Source organism: Chlorocebus sabaeus, chromosome 7, assembly GCF_047675955.1.
Source record: "Chlorocebus sabaeus isolate Y175 chromosome 7, mChlSab1.0.hap1, whole genome shotgun sequence".
In the NCBI taxonomy this organism is placed as follows: Eukaryota; Metazoa; Chordata; class Mammalia; order Primates; family Cercopithecidae; genus Chlorocebus; species Chlorocebus sabaeus.
The window spans coordinates 32308524-32333709 of NC_132910.1; the positions used below are offsets into that span (position 1 = coordinate 32308524).

At 37.9% G+C, this 25186-nt stretch overlaps 1 protein-coding gene across 2 annotated transcripts in view; it reads left to right on the plus strand.

Annotated features, from left to right (window-relative positions):
* Positions 1 to 25186, plus strand: part of CFAP299 (cilia and flagella associated protein 299) — a 666082-nt gene that overhangs the window by 633292 nt on the left and 7604 nt on the right. For both annotated transcript variants that reach the window (XM_073017817.1, XM_007999017.3), the window contains one exon: positions 14046 to 14175. In XM_073017817.1, coding sequence (XP_072873918.1) covers positions 14046 to 14175 — 130 coding nt within the window. The remainder of the gene's footprint in view (positions 1 to 14045; positions 14176 to 25186) is intronic.

Below are 25186 nucleotides of genomic sequence, written 5' to 3' on the forward strand. Positions count from 1 at the left end.
CTTGTTATATGACCTAAGATATGATCTATTCTGGAGAATGTTCTATGTGTCCTTGAGATGAATGTATATTCTGCTGCTGTTGGATGAAATGTTCTACATCTTTAATGTCCTATATCTGTTATTTCCCTTTGTTCTTCAAATCCTCTGTTTTTTGTTGATTTTCTGTCTGGGTGATCTATCCAATGCTATAAGTGGGGTTAGATGTTTTCTACTGTTATTGTATTGCTGTTGGTTTCTTCCTTCAGTTCTATTAATATTTGCTGTATACATTTAGGTGCTCCAGCATTGAGTGATACATCTCTATTAATTCATCTTGATGAATTAATCTCATTGTCATTATACAATAACTTCCTATTTCATTTGACATTTTTTTTTAAGTCTATTTTGTCTAAGAATAACTATTTTTTCTTTTTCGGTTATCGTTGCATAGAATATCTCTTTTTTCTTTTCTTTTCTTTCTTTCTTTCCTTTATTTATTTATTTATTTATTTTTGGACAGAGTCTTACTCTGTTGCCTAAACTGGAGTGCAGTTGTGTGATCACAGCTCACTGTAGCATTAATATCCCAGGCTCAATTGATCCTCCCGCCTTAACCTCCTGAGTTGCTGGAGATACAGTTCTGCACCACCATGCCTGGCTAATGTTCTTGCATTTTTTATAGAGACATGGTTTCACCATGTTGCCCAGGGTGGTCTCTCAAATACCTGGGCTCAAGTGACCTGCCCACCTTGGCCACAGGAATATTTTCTATTCCTTAATTTTGTCTTATATGTGTCTTCAAACCTAAAGTGAATGTCTTGCAGGTGGCATATAGTTGGATCTTTTTTAGAAAAAAATTGATTTAGTCACTCTCTATTTTGACTGGAAAATTTAATTCATCAAAATTTGCAGTATGTATTGATAGGTGAGGACTTTTATTGCCATTTCATTGTTTTCAAAATGTTTTGTAGTTCTTGTTCTCCTTTTTATCTTTTGCTATTTTCCTTTGAGATTTGTTAATATTTGGCGGTATTGTATTTTGATTGTGCATTTTTTAATATTTGTTTATCTGCTACTGGTGTTTTGTTTTTTGTATGACTACAATGAAGCTTACATAAAACATCTTATAGTTATGACAGGCTATTTTGAACTTATAAAACTTAACTTTGATCACAAACAAAAATTCTACACTTTTACTCCTCCCTCCATTTTATGTCATTGATATCATGTCCCTGTTTACACCTGTTTATAATGTATGTTCATTAACAAGTTATTCTATAGTTATTTTTAATACTTTTTTATGTAGATTACACTAGCATTAAAAATTACCCTTACATAATCATTATAGTATTAGAGGATTCTGTGTTGGAAATAGGCCCCCCAAAATCTGGCCATAAACTGGCCCCAAAACTGACCGTAAACAAAATCTCTGCATCACTGTGACATGTTCGTGATGGCCATGACCCCCACGCTGGAAGGTTGTGGTTTTACTGGAATGAGCGCAAACAACATCTGACCTACCCAGGGTGGAAAACCACTTAAAGGTGTTCTTAAACCACAAACAATAGCATGAGTGATCTGTGCCTTAAGGACATTCTCCTGCTGCAGATAACTAGCCAGACCCATCCCTTTATTTCAGCCCATCCCTTCATTTCCCATAAGGAATACTTTTAGTTAATCTATAATCTGTGGAAACAATGCTTATCACTGACTTGCTGTCAATAAATATGTGGGTGAATCTCTGTTGGAGGCTCTCAGCTCTGGAGGCTGTGAGACCCCTGATTTCCCACTCCACACCTCTATATTTCTGTGTGTGTGTCTTTAATTCCTCTAGTGCCATTAGGTTAGGGTTTCCCCGACTGAGCTGGTCTCGGCAATTCTGAATTAGAGTATGTACTTGTCTTTACCAGTAAGTTTTATACTTTTATGTTTTCATGTTTTTACTGAGTGTCCTTTTGTTTTATCTTAAAGAACATCCTGTAGCATTTCTTGTAAGGCAGGTATAGTGGTAATAAACTTACTTGATTTTTGTTCATCAGAGAAAGTCTTTATCTCCTACATTTTTTATGGATAGCTTTGCCAAGTAAATTATTCTTTGTTGTCAGGTTTTTGTTGTTGTTGTTGTTTCTTTCAGCACTTTAAATACATTGTTTTACTCTCTCTTGACCTATGAAAATTCTACTCAGATTTCGGCTAATGGTTTTATTATTTGGGGAGAGGGGAATGTTCCCTTTGTAGATGATGAGTCATTTCTCTTGCTGCTTACAAAATTCCCTCTATCTTTGACTTTTGACAATTTGATTAGAATGTGCCTCAGTGAAGATCAATTGATGTTTAGTCTATTTGGGAATCTTTGTGCATCATGGATTTGGATGTTCAATTTTTCCCAAGATTTACAGTTTTATCTCATTATTTCTTTAAGTAAACTTTATTTTCCTTTCTTTTTCTCTGATCCTTCTGGAACTCCCATATTACATATACCATCTCAATTGATGGCATCCTATAAATAATGCTGGCTTTCTTCAGTCTTTTTCATTCTTTGTCTTTTTAGTCCTCTGACTGGGTAATTTCAAATGATCTGCCTTTGAGTTTGCTGATTCTTTCTTCTGTTTGACCAAATGAGCTGTTGTAGCTCTCTGTTGATTTTTTTTTCAATCATTGTAGTCTTCAGCTTTATGATTTCCATTTCTTTGTTGAATTTCTCACTTTGTTTATGTACTGCTTTTCTGATTTAATTTAGTTGTAAAACTATATTCTTTTACAGCTCATTGAGCTCATATAAGATGACTATTTTAAATAGTTTGTCGCACAACTCGTAAATCTTCAATTCTTTTAGGTCAGACACATTAAATTTATTTTGTTCCTTTGGTCGTCTCGTGTTTCCTTGATTCTTCATCTTTTTAAAGTTTTGTGTTGAAAGAAGCAGTCACATTTTCAAGTTGTTACTATCTGTCTTCAAAGAAGGCCTTCACAAGTCAGCTTAACTAGAGATTTTGAGGGTCTCTCAGGCCTTTTTTATGGGTATGCCCACCCCACTGCTCCTTTTTCCTCCTATGAGGAAGTCCTGGGATTGTATGTCTTCTCTTGATCCTGTTAAGTCAGGCCAGGTGTTGAGAGCCTCCTCTTTATCTTTCACATGGCAATGCCCTGAAGTATTTAATCTTGTGTACCTTTTCCCAGTCCTGCAGAGTTGAGCTGGCTGCTGATATACGTGCACTCTCTGTGAGTATTTGCTCGCACCATCTCAGCAGTGCACATAGAATGAAGAGGGTGCAAATTAGCCTGTAGGGGACAGCGCAGATGAGGTTTCCCATAGAGCTCACAGGTGGGCCTCTTGGTGGAGTCCCTAAACCACTTAGTAGGATATATGGCCATATTTTGAGATCTTCACAGTGGTTGTTTCGAAGCCTCATCCCTTCTTACCTGCTCCTAGTTCCCCTCAAGACTATTTAGTCATGCCAGTCACCTCAGTAATCTGGGAGTGGGAAGACCAATGTAAGCTTCTTGGGTACCATTCCATAAGACTGGGGAAGCTAGACCCTTACTCAGCTCTCACTTCTCCCTGTGGGAGAAATCATGGGCCTGTGAGATCTCCCTTGGCCCTAGGCTATGCTGCCTTAGAAGAGAGTGATGTGGGTAAAGTGTAACTGTTGCTACCCACCTCAATGTGTTTATCCTCAAACTTTTTTTCCATGAACAGGGTTCTAGAATCTCTCCACTGGACTTCCGGTTTCCCACAGATGCATACAATTCCTAGATCATTGTTAAAATTGCTGTTGCTGTGGGGGTGTGAGGGCTGGAGACTCTTATTCCATTATCTTGCTGATGTCCCTCTGGCCTTTTTACTTTTCAATAAAATATTTTCATGTCACAAAAAGTTACCTTTTTGAGTGTTTTATTTTGTTTTTGTTTGTACAAATTCCCTTAAGTACTAATATCTCTCTGTCCTAAAAAATTATACCTTGTAAATATATATATAAATTACTCAGCTTCATACTACTGTGCCGTAATCCATTGAAGGCCTAATTCAATTATTTTAATTTGGCGTGAAGACAATGGTAAATATAAGCACACAGATAGGTACTGAGATGATATAGTTCTGTAATGAGTAATAAAATGATAATCAAAATAATTCAGAATATACAGTTTTCCCTTTGTATCTGTGGGGGATTGGTTCCAGGGCCTCCCATAGGTAGCAAAATCCATGAATACCCAAGTCCCTGATATGAAATTGTGTAATATTTACATATAATCTATGAACATCCTCCTCTATGCTTTTAGTCATCTCTGGATCACTTATAATACCTAATACAATGTAAATGTTGTATAAATAGTTGTTACACTGTATTGTTTAGGTAATAATGACAAAAAAAAAACCTGTACATATTCAGTAAAGACACATTTTTTCCCAAATATTTTTAATCTAGGGTTTTTATTCCATAGCTGTGGAATACAAAGGGCTGACTATATTTATATTTTACATATATTAAACTGCTCAGAGAGAATTCACACTGCCAGAAATTTGCCATGGATCTCAGTTTAAGAAATATTGTGCTAGACCACTGTTTCCCAGGAACATGTTTTATTTCGTAGAAACCGTAATTACAGGACCTAACTGGAATATACTTGGTACTAGTTAAATGCTTGTTTGATTGAAAATTTCATGGATTTAAAGCAACCTAGATGTCATAGGAAATCATTAAATAGAGATTTTTCTCAACTAGCTCAACTCTTTTGTCCTTACGTTTCTCCAAAGTCCAAATATCTTTCACGTACAGCTGTATTCTTCTGTTCTCGCACTGCTATAAAGAAACATCTGAGACTGGGTCGTTTATCAAAAAAAAAAAAAAAAAAAAGGTTTAATTGGCTCATGGTTCTGCAAGCTGTACAGGAAGCATGGTGGCACATGCTTTTGGGGAGGTCTCAGGGAGCTTTCAATCATAGCGGAAGGCAAAGTGGGAACAGGCACTTTACATGGCTGGAGCAGGAAGAAGAAAGAGACGAGGGAGGTGTACACACTTTTAAATAACCAGATCTCACAAGAACTCACTCACTATCGTAAGGACAGTACCAAGAAGGAAATGTGCCTCCATGATCTAATCACCTCCTGCCAGGCCCCACCTCTGACACTGGGGATTACAATTCAACATGAGATTTGGGGAGGGACACAGATCCAAACCATGTCAATGGCTTTCAAATTTATCATCTTCATTTCAGCTAGCTGGATGGGAAAAAGAGCATGAAAGGTTTTGATGGGCCCAGGCTAGTAGTGGCAAATAGCACTTTTGCCCTTTTTTCCATTGACTAAATTTCTATTACATGACTACACTGCAAGAGAGACTATAGTTGTAGTCTGGAGGTCTACCAAGCAAAATTTGAAAATTTGTATTTTGATCAGCAGTCATATATGCTACAGAGCTTTAGGTAATGAAGTCACAACCAGTAGTGTGTGAGACAAAGAGTACATGTATTAGTCAGTGCAGGCTCTGGAGTCAGTCATTAATATTGGAATCCAAGTGATGTCATTTTCCTGTCAGTTCTACATGAATAAAATGGATATTTTATACCTACTCCATGGATTTGGTGAAAAGATTAAATGAGATAATAGATTCATTAGACTTATAACAGTACCTAGCACATGACCATTATTAGGTAATTATTAATTTTTCTTAAATACTAATAAACATCAGCTACTATAATTGGCATGTGAAATAAAGCCTGTTTTCTATCTCTGCTTAGGAGAACAAAAGTATTAATGAAACAACCAAAATGTGTTCATCAAAAGAATGACGTGCTATACAAATTTACTTTTGTTGTGTAAAAAACATTTATATAAAATCTTCCTGGACTTTAATAAGACTTTTAATTTGGGGTCTGAGCAACAAGATAGGAATGTGTGATATAAACCACGCCACTCTAAGCACATCTCTGACTCAACTATTTTGGTAGAATTATCTATATCTATATATCTCATAAATAATTATTGAGATAGAAATATATGTAAAGTTAAAAATCACACCCATGTCCCCCACTCCGATTTGGCAATATCCTAACTGAATAGTCAGTATGATGGATATCAAATTATCTTTTTCATTATGAATTAAACTGAATTGGAAAATCCAGCTTGGGTGCATAGTCAAATTGGCTCCTAATGCTACAGACTCATCCATTGAATTGACTGCCAATGCTACAGACTCATCCCCTGCTATCACTCCACTGGGGGCTGAGCCTGCCATCTTAAACTTCGCTTGTGAAGGCTTATTAAGTTGAGGGCCTAAAAGGCCCTGAATGGACACTTCTTCTCAATTCACTAATTACATAGTCATTTCTGTTTTCTTAGGGAGAATTGACTAAACAGACAAAGATGTTTGGAAAATTACTTTTTCTTACTCTGTGCCTCAGTAGGGCAGACATTCTATGTCCTGGCCATAGAAAAGGTAGTAGGGGAATAAAATTTTCTCACTGATATGCCCCCCTCCCAGTGATATAAACATGTGATCTATATAATCAATCTTTTCTAAGTATTGAAAATTTTGAGGGTAAACGTTGCACTTTTAGGTAATGATATGAAAGTGGTAATAATGGTGCCTCAGAATACAATAGAATTCAGTGAGTTTAAACAATGAAATTTACTCTTTTCAAAAAAGAAAGGGAGTAATAGGGGCAAAACAACCTAGAAACAGGATCAGAAGAATATCATTAAAAATCAACATTACAGAAGGCTAGCGGGGGCGGAGCAAGATGGCCGAATAGGAAGAGCTCCAGTCTCCAACTCCCAGCGCGAGCGACACAGAAGACCGGTGATTTCTGCATTTTCAACTGAGGTACTGGGTTCATCTCACTAGGGAGTGCCGGACAATCGGTGCTGGTCAGCTGCTGCAGCCTGACCAGCGAGAGCTGAAGCAGGGCAAGGCATCGCCTCACCTGGGAAGCGCAAGGGGGAAGGGAATCCCTTTTCCTAGCCAGGGGAACTGAGACACACAACACCTGGAAAATCGGGTAACTCCCACCCCAATACTGCGCTTTAGGAAACGGGCACACCAGGAGATTATATCCCACACCTGGCCGGGAGGGTCCCACGCCCACAGAGCGTCCCTTACTGCTAGCACAGCAGTCTGTGATCTACCGGCAAGGCAGCAGTGAGGCTGGGGGAGGGGCGCCCGCCATTGCTGAGGCTTAAGTAGGTAAACAAAGCTGCTGGGAGGCTCGAACTGGGTGGAGCTCACAGCAGCTCAAGGAAACCTGCCTGTCTCTGTAGACTCCACCTCTGGAGACAGGGCACAGTAAACAATAACAAACGCAGCACAAACCTCTGCAGACGCAAACGACTCTGTCTGACAGCTTTGAAGAGAGCAGTGGATCTCCCAACACAGAGGTTGAGATCTGAGAAGGGACAGACTGCCTGCTCAAGTGGGTCCCTGACCCCTGAGTAGCCTAACTGGGAGACATCTCCCACTAGGGGCAGTCTGACACCCCACACCCACAGGGTGGAGTACACCCCTGAGAGGAAGCTTCCAAAGCAAGAATCAGACAGGTACACTCGCTGTTCAGCAATATTCTATCTTCTGCAGCCTCTGCTGCTGATACCCAGGCAAACAGGGTCTGGAGTGGACCTCAGGCAATCTCCAACAGACCTACAGCTGAGGGTCCTGACTGTTAGAAGGAAAACTATCAAACAGGAAGGACACCTACACCAAAACCCCATCACTACGTCACCATCATCAAAGACCAGAGGCAGATAAAACCACAAAGATGGGGAAAAAGCAGGGCAGAAAAGCTGGAAATTCAAAAAATAAGAGCGCATCTCCCCCGGCAAAGGAGCGCAGCTCGTCGCCAGCAACGGATCAAAGCTGGACGGAGAATGACTTTGACGAGATGAGAGAAGAAGGCTTCAGTCCATCAAACTTCTCAGAGCTAAAGGAGGAATTACATACCCAGCGCAAAGAAACTAAAAATCTTGAAAAAAAAGTGGAAGAATTGATGGCTAGAGTAATTAATTCAGAGCAGGTCATAAACGAAATGAAAGAGATGAAAACCATGACACGAGAAATACGTGACAAATGCACAAGCTTCAGTAACCGACTCGATCAACTGGAAGAAAGAGTATCAGCGATTGAGGATCAAATGAATGAAATGAAGCAAGAAGAGAAACCAAAAGAAAAAAGAAGAAAAAGAAATGAACAAAGCCTGCAAGAAGTATGGGATTATGTAAAAAGACCAAATCTACGTCTGATTGGGGTGCCTGAAAGTGAGGGGGAAAATGGAACCAAGTTGGAAACCACTCTTCAGGATATCATCCAGGAGAACTTCCCCAACCTAGTAGGGCAGGCCAACATTCAAATCCAGGAAATATACAGAATGCCACAAAGATACTCCTTGAGAAGAGCAACTCCAAGACACATAATTGCCAGATTCACCAAAGTTGAAATGAAGGAAAAAATCTTAAGGGCAGCCAGAGAGAAAGGTCGGGTTACCCACAAAGGGAAGCCCATCAGACTAACAGCAGATCTCTCCGCAGAAACCCTACAAGCCAGAAGAGAGTGGGGGCCAATATTCAACATTCTTAAACAAAAGAATTTTCAACCCAGAATTTCATATCCAGCCAAACTAAGTTTCATAAGTGAAGGAGAAATAAAATCCTTTATAGATAAGCAAATGCTTAGAGATTTTGTCACCACTAGGACTGCCTTACAAGAGATCCTGAAGGAAGCACTAAACATGGAAAGGAACAACTGGTACCAGCCATTGCAAAAACATGCCAAAATGTAAAGACCATCAAGGCTAGGAAGAAACTGCATCACCTAATGAGAAAAATAACCAGTTAATATCATAATGGCAGGATCAAGTTCACACATAACAATATTAACCTTAAATGTAAATGGATCAAAGGCTCCAATTAAAAGACACAGACTGGAAAACTGGATAAAGAGTCAAGACCCATCAGTCTGCTGTATTCAGGAGACCCATCTCACATGCAGAGACATACATAGGCTCAAAATAAAGGGATCGAGGAAGATTTACCAAGCAAATGGAGAACAAAAAAAAGCAGGGGTTGCAATACTAGTCTCTGATAAAACAGACTTTAAACCATCAAAGATCAAAAGAGACAAAGAAGGCCATTACATAATGGTAAAGGGATCAATTCAACAGGAAGAGCTAACTATCCTAAATATATATGTACCCAATACAGGAGCACCCAGATTCATAAAGCAAGTCCTTAGAGACTTACAAAGAGACTTAGACTCCCGTACAATAATAATGGGAGACTTCAACACTCCACTGTCAACATTAGACAGATCAACGAGATAGAAAGTTAACAAGGATATCCAGGAATTGAACTCATCTCTGCAGCAAGCAGACCTAATAGACATCTATAGAACTCTCCACCCCAAATCAACAGAATATACATTCTTCTCAGCACCACATCGCACTTACTCCAAAATTGACCATGTAATTGGAAGTAAAGCACTCCTCAGCAAATGTACAAGAACAGAAATTATAACAAACTGTCTCTCAGACCACAGTGCAATCAAACTAGAACTCAGGACTAAGAAACTCAATCAAAACCACTCAACTACATGGAAACTGAACAACCTGCTCCTGAATGACTACTGAGTACATAACGAAATGAAGGCAGAAATCAAGATGTTCTTTGAAAGCAATGAGAACAAAGATAAAACATACCAGAATCTCTGGGACACATTTAAAGCAGTGTGTAGAGGGAAATTTATAGCACTAAATGCCCACAAGAGAAAGCAGGAAAGATCTAAAATTGACACTCTAACATTGCAGTTAAAAGAACTAGAGAAGTAAGAGCAAACACATTCGAAAGCTAGCAGAAGGCAAGAAATAACTAAGATCAGAGCAGAACTGAAGGAGATAGAATCACAAAAAACCCTCCAAAGAATCAATGAATCCAGGAGTTGGTTTTTTGAAAAGATCAACAAAATTGACAGACCGCTAGCAAGAATAATGAAGAAGAAAAGAGAGAAGAATGAAATTGATGCAATAATAAATGATAAAGGGGAAATCACCACTGACCCCACAGAAATACAAACTACCATCAGAGAATACTATAAACACCTCTATGCAAATAAACTAGAAAATCTAGAAGAAATGGATAATTTCCTGGACACTTATACTCTTCCAAGACTAAACCAGGAAGAAGTTGAATCCCTGAATAGACCAATAGCAGGCTCTGAAATTGAGGCAATAATTAAGAGCCTACCAACCAACAAAAGTCCAGGACCAGATGGATTCACAGCCGAATTGTACCAGAGGTACAAGGAGGAGCTGGTACCATTCCTTCTGAAACTATTCCAAACAATAGAAAAAGAGGGAATCCTCCCTAACTCATTTTATGAGGCCAACATCATCCTGATACCAAAGCCTGGCAGAGATACAGCAAGAAAAGAGAATTTTAGACCAATATCCCTGATGAACATCGATGCAAAAATCCTCAATAAAATACTGGCAAACCGGATTCAGCAGCACATCAAAAAGCTTATCCACCATGATCAAGTGGGCTTCATCCCTGGGATGCAAGGCTGGTTCAACATTCGCAAATCAATAAACATAATCCAGCATATAAACAGAACCAAAGACAAGAACCACATCATTATCTCAATAGATGCAGAAAAGGCTTTTGACAAAATTCAACAGCCCTTCATGCTAAAAACACTCAATAAATTCGGTATTGATGGAACGTACCTCAAAATAATAAGAGCTATTTATGACAAACCCACAGCCAATATCATACTGAATGGGCAAAAACTGGAAAAATTCCCTTTGAAAACTGGCACAAGACAGGGATGCCCTCTCTCACCACTCCTATTCAACATAGTGTTGGAAGTTCTGGCTAGGGCAATCAGGCAAGAGAAAGAAATCAAGGGTATTCATTTAGGAAAAGAAGGAGTCAAATTGTCCCTCTTTGCAGATGACATGATTGTATATTTAGAAAACCCCATTGTGTCAGCCCAAAATCTCCTTAAGCTGATAAGCAACTTCAGCAAAGTCTCAGGATACAAAATTAATGTGCAAAAATCACAAGCATTCTTATACACCAGTAACAGACAAACAGAGAGCCAAATCATGAATGAACTTCCATTCACAATTGCTTCAAAGAGAATAAAATACCTAGGAATCCAACTTACAAGGGATGTAAAGGACCTCTTCAAGGAGAACTACAAACCACTGCTCAGTGAAATCAAAGAGGACACAAACAAATGGAAGAAAATACCATGCTCATGGATAGGAAGAATCAATATCGTCAAAATGGCCATACTGCCCAAGGTTATTTATAGATTCAATGCCATCCCCATCAAGCTGCCAATGAGTTTCTTCACAGAATTGGAAAAAACTGCTTTAAAGTTCATATGGAACCAAAAAAGAGCCCACATCTCCAAGACAATCCTAAGTCAAAAGAACAAAGCTGGAGGCATCACGCTACCTGACTTCAAACTATACTACAAGGCTACAGTAACCAAAACAGCATGGTACTGGTACTAAAACAGAGATATAGACCAATGGAACAGAACAGAGTCCTCAGAAATAATACCACACATCTACAGCCATCTGATCTTTGACAAACCTGAGAGAAACAAGAAATGGGGAAAGGATTCCCTATTTAATAAATGGTGCTGGGAAGATTGGCTAGCCATAAGTAGAAAGCTGAAACTGGATCCTTTCCTTACTCCTTATACGAAAATTAATTCAAGATGGATTAGAGACTTAAATGTTAGACCTAATACCATAAAAGCCCTAGAGGAAAACCTAGGTAGTACCATTCAGGACATAGGCATGGGCAAAGACTTCATGTCTGAAACACCAAAAGCAACGGCAGCAAATGCCAAAATTGACAAATGGGAAACTAAAGCGCTTCTGCACAGCAAAAGAAACTACCATCAGAGTGAACAGGCAACCTACAGAATGGGAGAAAATTTTTGCAATCTACTCATCTGAATAAGGGCTAATATCCAGAACCTACAAAGAACTCAAACAAATTTACAAGAAAAAACAAACAACCCCATCAAAAAGTGGGCAAAGGATAGGAACAGACATTTCTCAAAAGAAGACATTCATACAGCCAACAGACACATGAAAAAATGCTCATCATCACTGGCCATCAGAGAAATGCAAATCAAAACCACAATGAGATACCATCTCACACCAGTTAGAATGGTGATCATTAAAAAGTCAGGAAACAACAGGTGCTGGAGAGGATGTGGAGAAATAGGAACACTTTTACACTGTTGGTGGGATTGTAAACTAGTTCAACCATTATGGAAAACAGTATGGCGATTCCTCAAGGATCTAGAACTAGAACTACCATATGACCCAGCCATCCCTTTACTGGGTATATACCCAAAGGATTCTAAATCATGCTGCTATAAAGACACATGCACACGTATGTTTCTTGCGGCACTATTCACAATAGCAAAGACTTGGAATCAACCGAAATGTCCATCAGTGACAGACTGGATTAAGAAAATGTGGCACATATACACCATGGAATACTATGCAGCCATCAAAAAGAATGAGTTTGTGTCCTTTGTAGGGACATGGATGCAGCTGGAAACCATTATTCTTAGCAAACTATCACAAGAACAGAAAACCAAACACTGCATGTTCTCACTCATAGGTGGGAACTGAACAATGAGATCACTTGGACTCGGGAAGGGGAGCATCACACACCGGGGCCTATAATGGGGAGGGGGGAGGGGGGAGGGATTGCACTGGGAGTTATACCTGATGTAAATGACGAGTTGTTGGGGGGTGCTGACGAGTTGATGGGTGCAGCACAGCAACATGGCACAAGTATACATATGTAACAAACCTGCACATTATGCACATGTACCCTAGAACTCAAAGTATAATAATAAAAAATAAAAATAAAATAAAAAATAAAAAAAATAAACATTACAAACATTTGAGAGGCACCCTGGTTTATGTTATTTCTGTGACCATCATTTTAAAAGCAAATATATATTAGAAATGTGTCAGTAGGAATAAGATAAAACAGAATGTAGAACAAATGGGAAGTTTCCATACAAAATATAAAAATAAAATGAGCAGGGCGTGGTGGCTCACACCTGTAATCCCAACACTTTGGGAGGTTGAGGTGGGCAGATCATGAGGTCAAGAGATCAAGACCATCCTGTCCAACATGGTGAAACCCATCTCTACTAAAAATGCAAAAATTAGCTGGGCGTGGTGGCGCACACCTGTAGTCCCAGCTACTCGGGAGGCTGAGGCGGGAGAATCGCATGAACCCAGGAGGTGGAGGTTGCAGTGAGCCGAGATCATGCCACTGCACTCCAGCCTGGATACAGAGCAAGACTCCATCTCAATAAATAAATAAATAGCAAATGCTTGAAGGCAATATTGAAAAATAGAAAGTGCATATGTGTGCTTTGAAACAGACAAATTTGGGTTGAAATATTAGCCCTGTGGCATATTAGTTTCAAGACTTTAATGATGCTATCTGACCTCCCCTAGTCTTTTTGCTTTGTCCATAAAATGAGAGCAGCTTCATATGGGGGTTGTGATAGCATAGATTACCTCATGTGTGGCCCACGATAACCACTCAAACATAAATAGTTTCCTCACTCCCTGAGAAACATATTATTGAGGAAAAAAAAATGGAGCCCAAAAGAAATGAATTTATTTGGAATTGTTTTGAATGAAAGAGGTGATTTAGTGTGCCCTCCCTTCCAGTAAAGAGTCTCTTAATACCCCAAAGAACCTGCACTAGAACAAATAGCCTTAAATTGCATCAATTTTCATCTTGACTTCCTAGGAATCTAATAGTACTGTAATAGGCCCTAGGTCTTCTGTGTCTAGAAAATCATGCACAACCATCATATATATGTGTCTAAATGATTTGAGAATAACCCAATGTAATCTCTTGTGCAAGAATTTTCATCTCAAATGTGTTCTACATGGTTGTATGGCAGGTTTGTTCCCCACTTATCTTATGACTGAACTTCCCCAAATAGTTCTTAAACTATATGTGTCAATTTAATGCATTATACATCTTAATTCCTAATACATGTTTATTTTTATAGCTTTTACAACTGGGACGCTGATATTGCTGTTTGTAATTCAAGTCCCAACTATCAAGTGATTGCCGATCATCCAGAAAGCTTACTTTTCAGATACAAAAGAGACAGAAAAATTCTCAATGTGGACCCAAAGGTAATTCTTCTTTTACACTTAGGTATCTCTTCACCTGTTATTGTATTTCTGCCACTATTCAAAAAATCTGTTAAGTATTTGACACTCTTAAGTTGTTAAATTTAGAAAGGTAATAGCACTTTGAAACTTAGAGCATGTACTACCTTTTAAAAACCACTCCATAGCTTCATAAATTATTAGAAATTAATAAGAAAGAGTTTAGGGGGAATTTAAATAGAACTCACAAGTGGAAACACTTCTCCATGCCTAGCAGAGAATTGCACCAGGGAGCCAGTAGGCCGCGCAGGTGCTTCCCCTGATCCTGGAGATGTCCAGTCACTTGTTGCTGTTAGTGGGGAGGAGGGTCATTTAGAGAAGGGAGACTCTCACCTTACATTTGTACTCAGAATTCTAATACCCCTCTGTGTATGTGACCAACACTAAAAATGGTTTGGTTCTTAATGTACTTCTAAGTGTTAATTTGGAAAACACTTTTATTTAAATATTTTAAGACACGTCTCATGATATTTTGAATTTGTTCAAAGATAAATATTTACATCTTGCATATTTTCAAAGACTGCATTTGAATCATGACTTTTTATTATGATTTGTCATATGTCTAGGGATGGAAGTTGAAACTTTGCTTGAAGTCATTATATGTTTGACTTGTATCGGTGGGTTTCATTTTGTTGTTGTTTTTAAATTTTGAAAACTATGATTCACATGAAAGCATCAGTATAAATTCCAAAAGCAAGAAAATATTCTTTCATAGTAAAATAAATAAATATTGTGTGATACACATGGAATATGGACAAGGATGGGCCAAAGGAAAGGGGAGTCAGGTTATAAAAACTTTTCCAAAAATTTTTAGAAAACCAAAGTCAAAAATCCAATCTGTATTTCATATCCACTTAGTACAGTTCCTTGCACATAAAAAATGCTAAATGGGCCAGGCACAGTGGCTCACGCCTGTAATTCCAACACTTTGGGAGGCTGAGGCAGGCAGAGCACCTGAGGTTGGGAGTTCGAGACCAGCCTGGCAAACATGGAGAAACCCCTTCTCTACCAAAAATACAAAATTTTCCAGGCGTGCTGGTGCATGCCTGTAATCCCAGGTATTCAGAAGGCTGAGGCAGGAGAATGGCTTGAACCTGGGAGGTGGAACTCTGTCTCAAAAAAAAAAAAAAAAAAAAAAAAAAAAGCTAAATAACCATGTGTTTACAGAATTCATGACCAAAATTCTGTAGCAAGAAATAGATGACTACCTGAAATGAGATTCAGCTACAAATATCAGAAATGCCTAGGTAGTAATTTAAACAGGATAGAAGCTGCTTTCTCTTCCACATGTAAGTGTAGATAGTGACAGTCCAAGGTTTAAATGACAGCTCCACAGTCATCTGGGCCAGAGTAATCCTCATGTTCTTGGGCCAAAATAGGTCTCCAGCCAAAACAACCACATTCAAAACATAATGCATGGATGGGGTTGAGAGGGTACAAAGAACATTCCCCTGATGCCTTTAAAGGGAATTTCCAAAAAGCTACCGCACAAACGTTCACTTATGTTCCATTGTAAGAAGTTAGTCTTACGGAGATGATTAGCTACATGCAAAGCTGGGAAATACAATCTTAATTCAAATGACCATGCACCCAGCTAAAAACAGGTATTCTGAGAAAGAGAGAAGAGAGGTTTAAGTAGACAACTAGCAGGTTCTAACACAATGCTATCTCCTTCAAAATAACAACACTCTTTTTAGTCTCAGGTTTCTCATTAGTGAAATGAAGTACTGGATCAGAGAGTTTTTAGGGCTGTATTTATTATGAATCTATACCAGAGTAGTTTATCAACATACCTTCTCTCTAGTGGTTCTTCTTTACTTATGGGTGTCAAAATGAGATCAGTTGGGACAAAGTACAGAAAACTTAATAAATAGCATTTCCAGAGTCATTTCCTTAGAAGTCTAAACTATATAAATAAGAAAAGATTTTAAATTATGAACACTCTTGTTAAGATGTGCGAAACAAATATTTGAATCAATTTTGAATGACATCATATTTAAACTATTTTAGGGCTGTATTTTAACTAATGGCATATTTCAAGAATGCATGTCATGATTTGTAGTTTTTACAGTCTTTGGGGAATCATTATTGAATGCGAACTGTTGCTTAAACATGGTTGAAATAATTTTAACTAAAACTCAAACTTCCAAAGTAGTCAACCATGAGATTTCAACATGACATATAACATTTGCCTCTTTTTTTCTGAAAGATTTTGATTAGATTTTATGATATATTTGAAGAAATTTTTTTCCACCTCTTGAATAAAGAGCAAGCATTTGGTTAATGAGTGGTAAGAGTAAGAATTATTAGGCAAGACATACAACAACATTTGGATACGTATATTTCTTTAAATTTTAATTTTATCTTACGGAAAGTAAAAATTAATAGTAGACTTACGAAAAGAAATGTTGGTCTTAGCATTAGTAAACAGACTCCTAGGCTTTACTATTAACTGGCTGCATGACCTTGATAAATTCGGTCAACTTCCCTGGGTTTTAGTGGTCACAACTAGAAGATAGAGGGGTTTTGTAGTAGTAGTTGTTGTTTGTTTTGTTTCTTTCTGATCTCCAGAGTTCCTTTAAAGTACCAGGCCCAATTTGTAGAAATTCTGCCTCAACTGGGACCAGAAGTACATATTTTAATAAGCAGCCAGTGTGATTCTGCTACAGGTTGTTCATAAACTGCAATTTGAGGGAAATCTCCATAAAAAGTCAATAGTCTAAAAACATCTGACATTCTATTCTCAAAAAAAAGTAGAAAAACACTTATATATTTTAATTATTGTGGACAAGATGTATCGTACATGGCTACAAAATTTCTTAATTTATTCTCTCTTCAAAGATCCAAGATCTTTTGTGTTTCATGCATCCAACATAGAATTTCTTATAGACCTGAGGAAGAACCAAGAAATAACCAAAATAAGTATCTCTAGTTACTTTAATAACTACTAATACATATTGATAGAAATTACATTTTTATACTCAATATTTTTCTTAGCAATTTTTATTGAAATCCTTCCTAAGGTGAACATCTCATAAATCCAGTAGTTAAAGAGCTGTAAAATACTGTAAGAGCAACACAGCTCTCCTTTTCTTCTCCTTCATGTACCCTCTTTGAAATACTTTACACTTAAAATTAAAGAGGTCAAGATCAATTAAAGGTGGAAACAGTGATAAACAGGATGTGTTTACTTTGTCCAACACAGATGTGGACTCGTTAATTCTGAAGTATGTTTCCCACGAAAGGCAGTTGTTTGGGAATGGTAACAGTGGAAAAAGAAACTTGTACAGGTCTTACAACAAGTAATATGAGTTCATTGGTTAAGAAATTCCAAATGCAATAAGAGTTTGGTTGCATTGAAAACAGGACCACTGGCTTTAACTTCCCTGCAGCTGTATAACATCTGGAACAAATAAGCCAAGTTTCTATTTTTGAGTGAAGAATGCTTGTTTGAGTGATTCACACCCACCAAAATGTTTCCAGTGTATTATCTTTAGAAGAATTAAATGGAAGCACTTTGCACTCTGTCCAATATATTATCTGGACAAATTTTTTAAATAGGCTTTTTTTTTTTTTGCTTTTAAAAAACACCAACCATGGGATAGTTTGCTTTGACCCTTACCGTAGCATAAGTGGTCTAAAACTGGCATGAACCACTAATAAGGCAAGAAAGAGAAAGAGAACAATTGTATATAATAGTTACAACAAAAAGTATATATATTTCTTGGTTACACCAGCTTTTCTCACTTCACATTTCTGAGAGGCTATCACCTGGAAAAATGCCTTGCTAATGAATATTCGATAAATGCTCATTAAATTGATGATTGAATAGATCCTTCCCTCCAAAGGCAATAATAACAACCATAATAATAGTAATAGTGCTGCACTAATTAAAAGTTAACGAGTAAATTATGTTAGTTATTTGATACAGCAGTGATAGCAGATATGGGTATAGTCATTTTCCTCTATACTAACACAAATAAGTCACAAAAATGCAAGAATTTATTGCTGAAATCAGATTTTGTAGCAACTATGCGGAAATATCTATTTTGGTCTATGCTTTTATACCTTCTTGTGCAGTCCCAGGAGTATATAATTTAAACTATCTCAAATTAAGACTATTGAATTAGAACATGATTTTGATTTATGAACAGACTTCAACAGATTAAATGACTCACTCACAGTCAACAGTTAATTATTAGTAGAAACCATCAATGAAGCTTAAAATTATGAAACACATGGGGAGGTGAAGATAAGGAAAACTTCAGTATTTGCCCTTTAAGTGCTCTTAGTGTTTTCAGGAAAATAAGTCAAAATATCACTGCAGTATAAGGCAAAAAGTGGTACATTGCACAGGAGAGAAATACTTTTGGAATTCAGTGGAAGAAGAGATGATTTTTGATCTGGGGACAGGAGCTAGTGGAAAGGAATGGTGAAGGGAGAGCATTGGAGATAATATTTAGTGATAATAGAGGAAGTAAACTTTTAGTGGGGACTTAAAGGATGATTAGAAATTGAGCTAGATGGGGGAGAATTGAACACATAAGGAGGGAAAGGCAGTCAATATCAGGAATTAAACCTATTACCCAAGATAAGATTCACAAGTGTAAAACAGACAAGGGAAAACCCAAATAGTTCAGTCTGGCTTCTGCATTGGCTTGAAGGAGTGAAGTGGGAATTAAGCCTGGAGAGGTCATCAGAAACTGACTGCAGGACTGAGGCAGATCTTGGCCTGGACTTAATAGGAAATGGGGAAATATGCCAAACATCTTGTGCAGATAAATAACAGGATGAAAGTTAGGCTTTAATGTTAGAAGGTGTACAGTAGTACCGATGAGGGAAGAAAAACTGGAGAAGACAAGCAGAATAACAGTAATCCAGGTGAAAAGTAAAAAGGACTGGAAGTAGCGGTCCTGCTGTAGTTGGCAAATTTCGAGTTAATGCTTTCAATATTGCAACTACCAGATCATTCAGGTACAGATAGAACTTAGATTATGTATATCTATCTAGAAAACTTTTTGAGAGACCTCACTCTCCCCCAGTACTCAGAAAAGAGAGGGAGAGAGAATGTGTGTGTGAGACAGAGGAGAAAGACAGTATTGCTGGATGGGTATAGAGCACAAAGGTGAGCTGGATGGATGTCTTCCACTTCTGTGTTCTTCCCTTCACCCCTCTCTTCCTCATTTGATGTTTCTTTGACAACTGTTGAGAACTATGAAGTATAAAGGTGAATCTGAAAGGTAGATTTCTTTTCCTAAAAAGCTTACAGGTTAACTGGTGAGTGGGTGGGAAAATACACACATAGAAATGGCAAGCTAGAAAGCAACCTGAGAGGATAGAAAAAGTTCTGTAAGAATTCAGGGAAGGCAGAATGTACTTTGGACCATGGATGTTCAAAACCAAGTTAATGAAAGAGATAGCATCTGAACTGGGTCTGGAAGGGTGGGTATGGTGAGAACGTGAGGACTGGAGAGGAAAGGTGTTCTGATAGGAAGGAAAATCATGCACAAAGGCATGGGAGCACAAAACATGAGCCTGTGAGGGAAGGCAGAGGACCTCCTTGTGGCTACAGACAGGCTGTCAGCACAAATCAGATATCAGAATCACCCAGGAAGCTTTAGAATATATGATGCCTGGCCTCATCCCAAGAAGGCTGGATAACTGATCTGGGTGGAAGGCTTAGCCATTGGTACTTTTCAAAAATGCCCTGGGCGATTCTAGTGGTTCACAAGGGTTGAGACAAAGGTGTAGGAAGGAGAGTCATGGCAGAAAAGTCTCAAGAGAATAACTAAACTACACAAGTGGAAGCAAAATCTAATTAGTTTTTGCCATTCTATAGACCTCAAGGAGATTCAGTACTACTTGTGTCACAGTGACTTAGAATCAAAATTTCTAAGTATGAAAATGCATAATCCATTTTGAAAGGATGTGATGTGACTGTTCTGTTGGATAAGCTTCATTGGTGTGCTTTTAGAGTTCAAAAGAAAATCAATTATATTAAAAATATGAAAATTTATAGGGCAAGATCTCTTTTTGTTATCTTATTTACTGTCTAGTAGAGTATATCTTGAATATAGTTGCTTGGTAAATCACTGATAACTAAACTAGCAAACTAAAAGACATATGAAAAGATCTCAGAGAGGCATAGTTTCTATTGAATGTAGGACATCAGTGAAACAAAAAACAATGTTATAGAATAAAACTTTCTGGATCCATGCTGAGTGTCACAAAGTTTGGAAGGCATGTGCAGTGTGGATTGTGCGTGGACTTAGTAGGATTTATTTCTTTGGTTTTTTTTTTGTATCAATACTCCTGACTATTAATCCCAGACTCCTCTATGTGAAAATTGTTCACAATTGTTCAAACGTAACAACGAGCTACTTTGGCATGTAGTCTATTGACACAAGAACTCTTTATCAGTACCCAGCTTGCCCTGGCTTGATTAGAAGCAATTCCTATTAATTCAGGAAAGCATTTTCTCTTCCTCTCTCTTTCTCAAATTCACCAATCAGAGAACTCCAGGCTCTTCCCTTAGATATCAAATTGAATCCATCTACGGTGAGGGCCAGCAAATTCTATTTTTAAAAGCGTCTTCCGGTAGCCCTAAAGATTAGCTAGATTTTATATCCACTGCTTTACACAGTACTATTGTCTTAGCTGTTGCTTCACCTTAATGTATGTGCATAAAGCAATCACTTCATTCATTTAAAATATGTTGTAATGCAACAGTGTTAACTTTAAGTCATTGAAATTACACATTCCCAGGACTGCGCACAGACTAGAAAGCACAGACCATATACCAAAGAGTGCTGTGTAATGAGATACAATGCTTCTGCTAATAAATGCTTCTGCTAATAAATCACCATCACTGCTATTTTTGCTTCTTATTTGGATCATTATGAGGACCAGAGAGTGGGCAAGGGGTTGGGGGGTTTTACGTATTCTTGCTATTACTGCCTCATGGAACTTCATTTTGTGAAGTGAGTTTGCCTAGAGGCTCAAATGAAACAATACACATGACAGAAACTTGTAAAACATAAACTGTCAAATGTAGGGCAGGAACCCTTTCTGGACATTTTGCCATTGTATCACCAGGGCTAGCACCATGCCCGCACATGGTAGGTGTTTAGTAAACATCTGTGGGATGAATAAATTGAAATATTAAATATTTGCTAAAGAAAACGAATGGTAGGGCCAAAAATAATTCTTAAAAAAAAAAGAGGTTAACTTAAAATATTTTAGGGTCTTAGGCACTGAAAACATATGTAGAGCTAAACCTATTTTTAGCTAAAAACTACCAGAGTAATTGACTCTGGTACTTTTCTGCCTAGGTAGGTGGATAAATGAATTATCACTCAGGGTTCTTTGAGGAACTTTTGAGGGTAAATGGTAATTTGTACAGGGTAATGGCAATGTGCTAGGTGCGTGGGTAAATGAGAGTGGCAATTACTTTATTATTTTTTTAAAAAAATGTGTAGTCACTGTTATCTATTATTGTGCAGATGCTAAAAGCAAATATGTCAAATTCTTTCTTTTTCTCTGAGCAAAAGGCTAGCACATAAAGTTTAAAATTAAAAATCAATTCAACTAATAAAATGACCCATTTTTGTTTCTGCATTTTTTTTTTTAGTTTAGAGGAAGATTCTAGCAACAGCTTCTCAGAGCTCCTCTCTCCTCTATTCTGCCCTCTCAGGCAACCCCCACCCAATCACTTGCTACTATTAATAGGAAAGGTGTTCATTACCTGCTTAATGCCACCTCTGCTTCCGAGGTTGTTGACTGCTCTTCGTTTCCCTTGCCTCCCAGATCCTAAAATCCTAACCTATCACAGCCTTGAAATTGATCTTCTCAAAATGGAGGCCCATAACATTTCTACATCCTATCTGCAGATGTTCCAATTTAATCTCTTGGAACCTCGCCCTTCAGTGAAGGTCCTCAGTTTTAAAATCTGCCTTTTAACAGGAGGAGCTACATATAATCCCTTTTGAAAAACAAACAAACAAAAAGCTGAGTAGAATAAGTTTTAAACAAGGTTATGGCTTCCTCAGCGTCTCAAATGTTTCTGCAAACTGTACTGCAAAACTAAATTAATATTGGGCCAGTGGAGCAGGGAATATCTACTGAATCACCAACACCACTTTTTTGGCCCCTGGATTTCCCTTGGGGGCCTCCTATAAATGCTGCTTTTTAACTGTGGCACAGTCACAGTTATTAAGTAAAGCTGAGGCCTTGCCAACTTTCTGGTTTTGCTACCCAAATTTCTGAATGTTTGGTTGATTATAGCCCTAAAACACCCACATACTAAGTAGCTTTTAAACATTTTCTCCTCTGGGTAATCACCTGGTATATCTGAACTGAAAGCCCACCACATATAAATTAAGTATTTACTCAACTAACTACTGCTAAAATCAATGGCCTTGAGGAATACATTAAAATTATATAACAGAGCTTGGCTTTTATGAATTAAAACTCCTAAAGCTTAAATGTCATGTCCTCCACTTGACCTGAAAAACTGACTTTAATTTTATATGCAGTATTTAAGGAACAACCCCCAGAGATAAGTACATTGTTCATAAATGTCCAGTGCATGAACTCATATATGAACTGTAACACAAGAAACGTAAGCTATGCGAAAGAAAAAAAATACATACATATATTTTTAATTTTTAATTTTATACATATACATAAATAGATACATGTCAATGTTTAGTAATAAGAGAGTATAAATGATAAACCTCCATCATCTGAGCTGAATATATGCAATGAAAAGAAAGGTACATATCCCAATAAAGCATACATGACAAAGAAAAAATATTGTTTTAAGCTTTTAATTCCAAGAGCAGCCTAATCAAACATGATGCCAAAAGTAAAAGGGACCCATATGGCCTAAGAATACAAGGATGGAGAGATTTGAGGAAGAGATCTTTATACACAGTTCATGCTCACTTTCTCACAAAATGTATTACCGCAAATCAAGAAGTACGGAAGAGAATAGAAGTTAATTTCCTGGCAAGATGAAATGATTGAATAAGAACAAAATAATTGTTTCCTCTATGATCTTAAAATCCTGATAACTAATAACACAGAAGCAGGCATCAGAAAACACATGAGTCAGGCATGGTGTCATTGCAGGTGCAAGACCACAGTTGAGGGATTATTTCTAGTTCAAAGAAAAAGCATGTTTTTTTCCTGGGCCTCAACAGTTGAACAAGTAGTTAACTCCCATGACTCTTTCTCAGCCATTCACCACTCCCAGCAAATACTCATAATTTCTCAAAAATTGAAATCCCAAAGCAGAATGAGAGTTGAAGTTTATTAGAATATGGAATACAATAGCATGAATAGTGACCAAGACCATTAGTAAGAAAGAAAAATCTCATGTTGATAACTTTTAAGTGGTTATTGCTGGCTGAGATATCTTTGGCATGTACATTAGTGGCCCTGAGTGAAAAAGAAAAACACAGTTAAATGAACAAAAATGTCAGCCCCAACTTGGTAGGTCAGAAAACTACCTCGTAAGTATATGAGGTTGCTCCAGGGGAATAGGTTCTTAATTTGGGGAGAAAAACAACTTATTTTAAAAATCTGTTAAGTTTCAGCCGGGCACGGTGGCTCACATCTGTAATCCCAGCACTTCGGGAGGCAGAGGCGGGCGGATCACGAGGTCAGCAGATCGAGACCATCCTGGCTAACACGGTGAAACCCCATCTCTACTAAAAACTACAAAAAATTAGCTAGGTGTGGTGGTGGGCGCCTATAGTCCCAGCGAGTTGGGAGACTGAGGCAGGAGAATGCCGTGAACCCGGGAGGCGGAGGTTGCAGTGAGCCGAGATGGCGCCACTGCACTCCAGCCTGGGCGACAGAGCAAGGCTCCATCTCAAAAAAAAAAAAAAAAAAGCACACATGGCCATATACAGAGTAATATAATCGTATTCGTATTTTAGGTTATTCAAAGACCTGCCTGAGTGCCTTAATAAATCCCACTTGACAATTCTTCAAGACCTGAGGATTTTCTAAAATACTTTGGAGCAGTTGAAAGCAGAAACAAGCAGAACAAGTTGGAAGGGACTGAGAAGTGGCCATCAGGGCTCAGGCAGGGCAAAGCTCTTAAGAGGAACAATACTTAGAATGAGTCGAAGGTACAGAGATCTTATCAGCTTTGTGATTAGGGAAAATTACTTCACCCCTTTGAGCACTTCACCTCTATCTTCTTGTCTGTAAAAATCTAAAATTTTACAGTCATTTACAAACAGTTGTGAAGATTAAATGAGAGAACTTGTTTAAAATGCCTGCCAAGGAGTAGGTACACAATGACTGAAAATTGCTTCCTAGTAGTGTATTACCTTAGATACCATGAAAACGCTAAAAGAATAATCATTTTGCATCGCAAGAGTTAAAAATTGGAAATAATCTGAACGTTCATGATCAGGCAATGGTTAAATAAATTATGATACATGCGTACAAAGAGTATGTAGCAGTTTAAAAAGTTAAAGCCATTTTTAGTGATGTTGATGGATTAGTGTAGATGTTCAAGATACACTATTAACTGAAAAAAGCAAATTGAAAATAATGTAGATTGGCCAGGTGCGGAGGCTCACTCTTGTAATCTCAGCACTTTGGGAGGCTGAGGCAGAGTTAGATGTCAAGAGTTAGAGACCAGCCTGGCCAACATGATGAAACCCCATCTCTACTAAAAAAAACACAAAAATTATCTGGGCATGGTGGCATGCACCTGTAATCCCAGCCACCTGGGAGGCTGAGGCAGAAGAATCACTTGAACCTGGGAGGCAGAGATTGCAGTGAGCTGAGATAGATCATGGCACTACACTCCAGCCTGGGTGAAAGAATGAGACTTTATCTCAAAAAAAAAAAAAAAAAAAAAAAAAAAAAATTAGATAATATTCTATCCTTTGATTTTTTCACAATTGATAAGAATTTCCTACTTGTGGAAATTTAGTTTGGTTTCTGCTTTCCC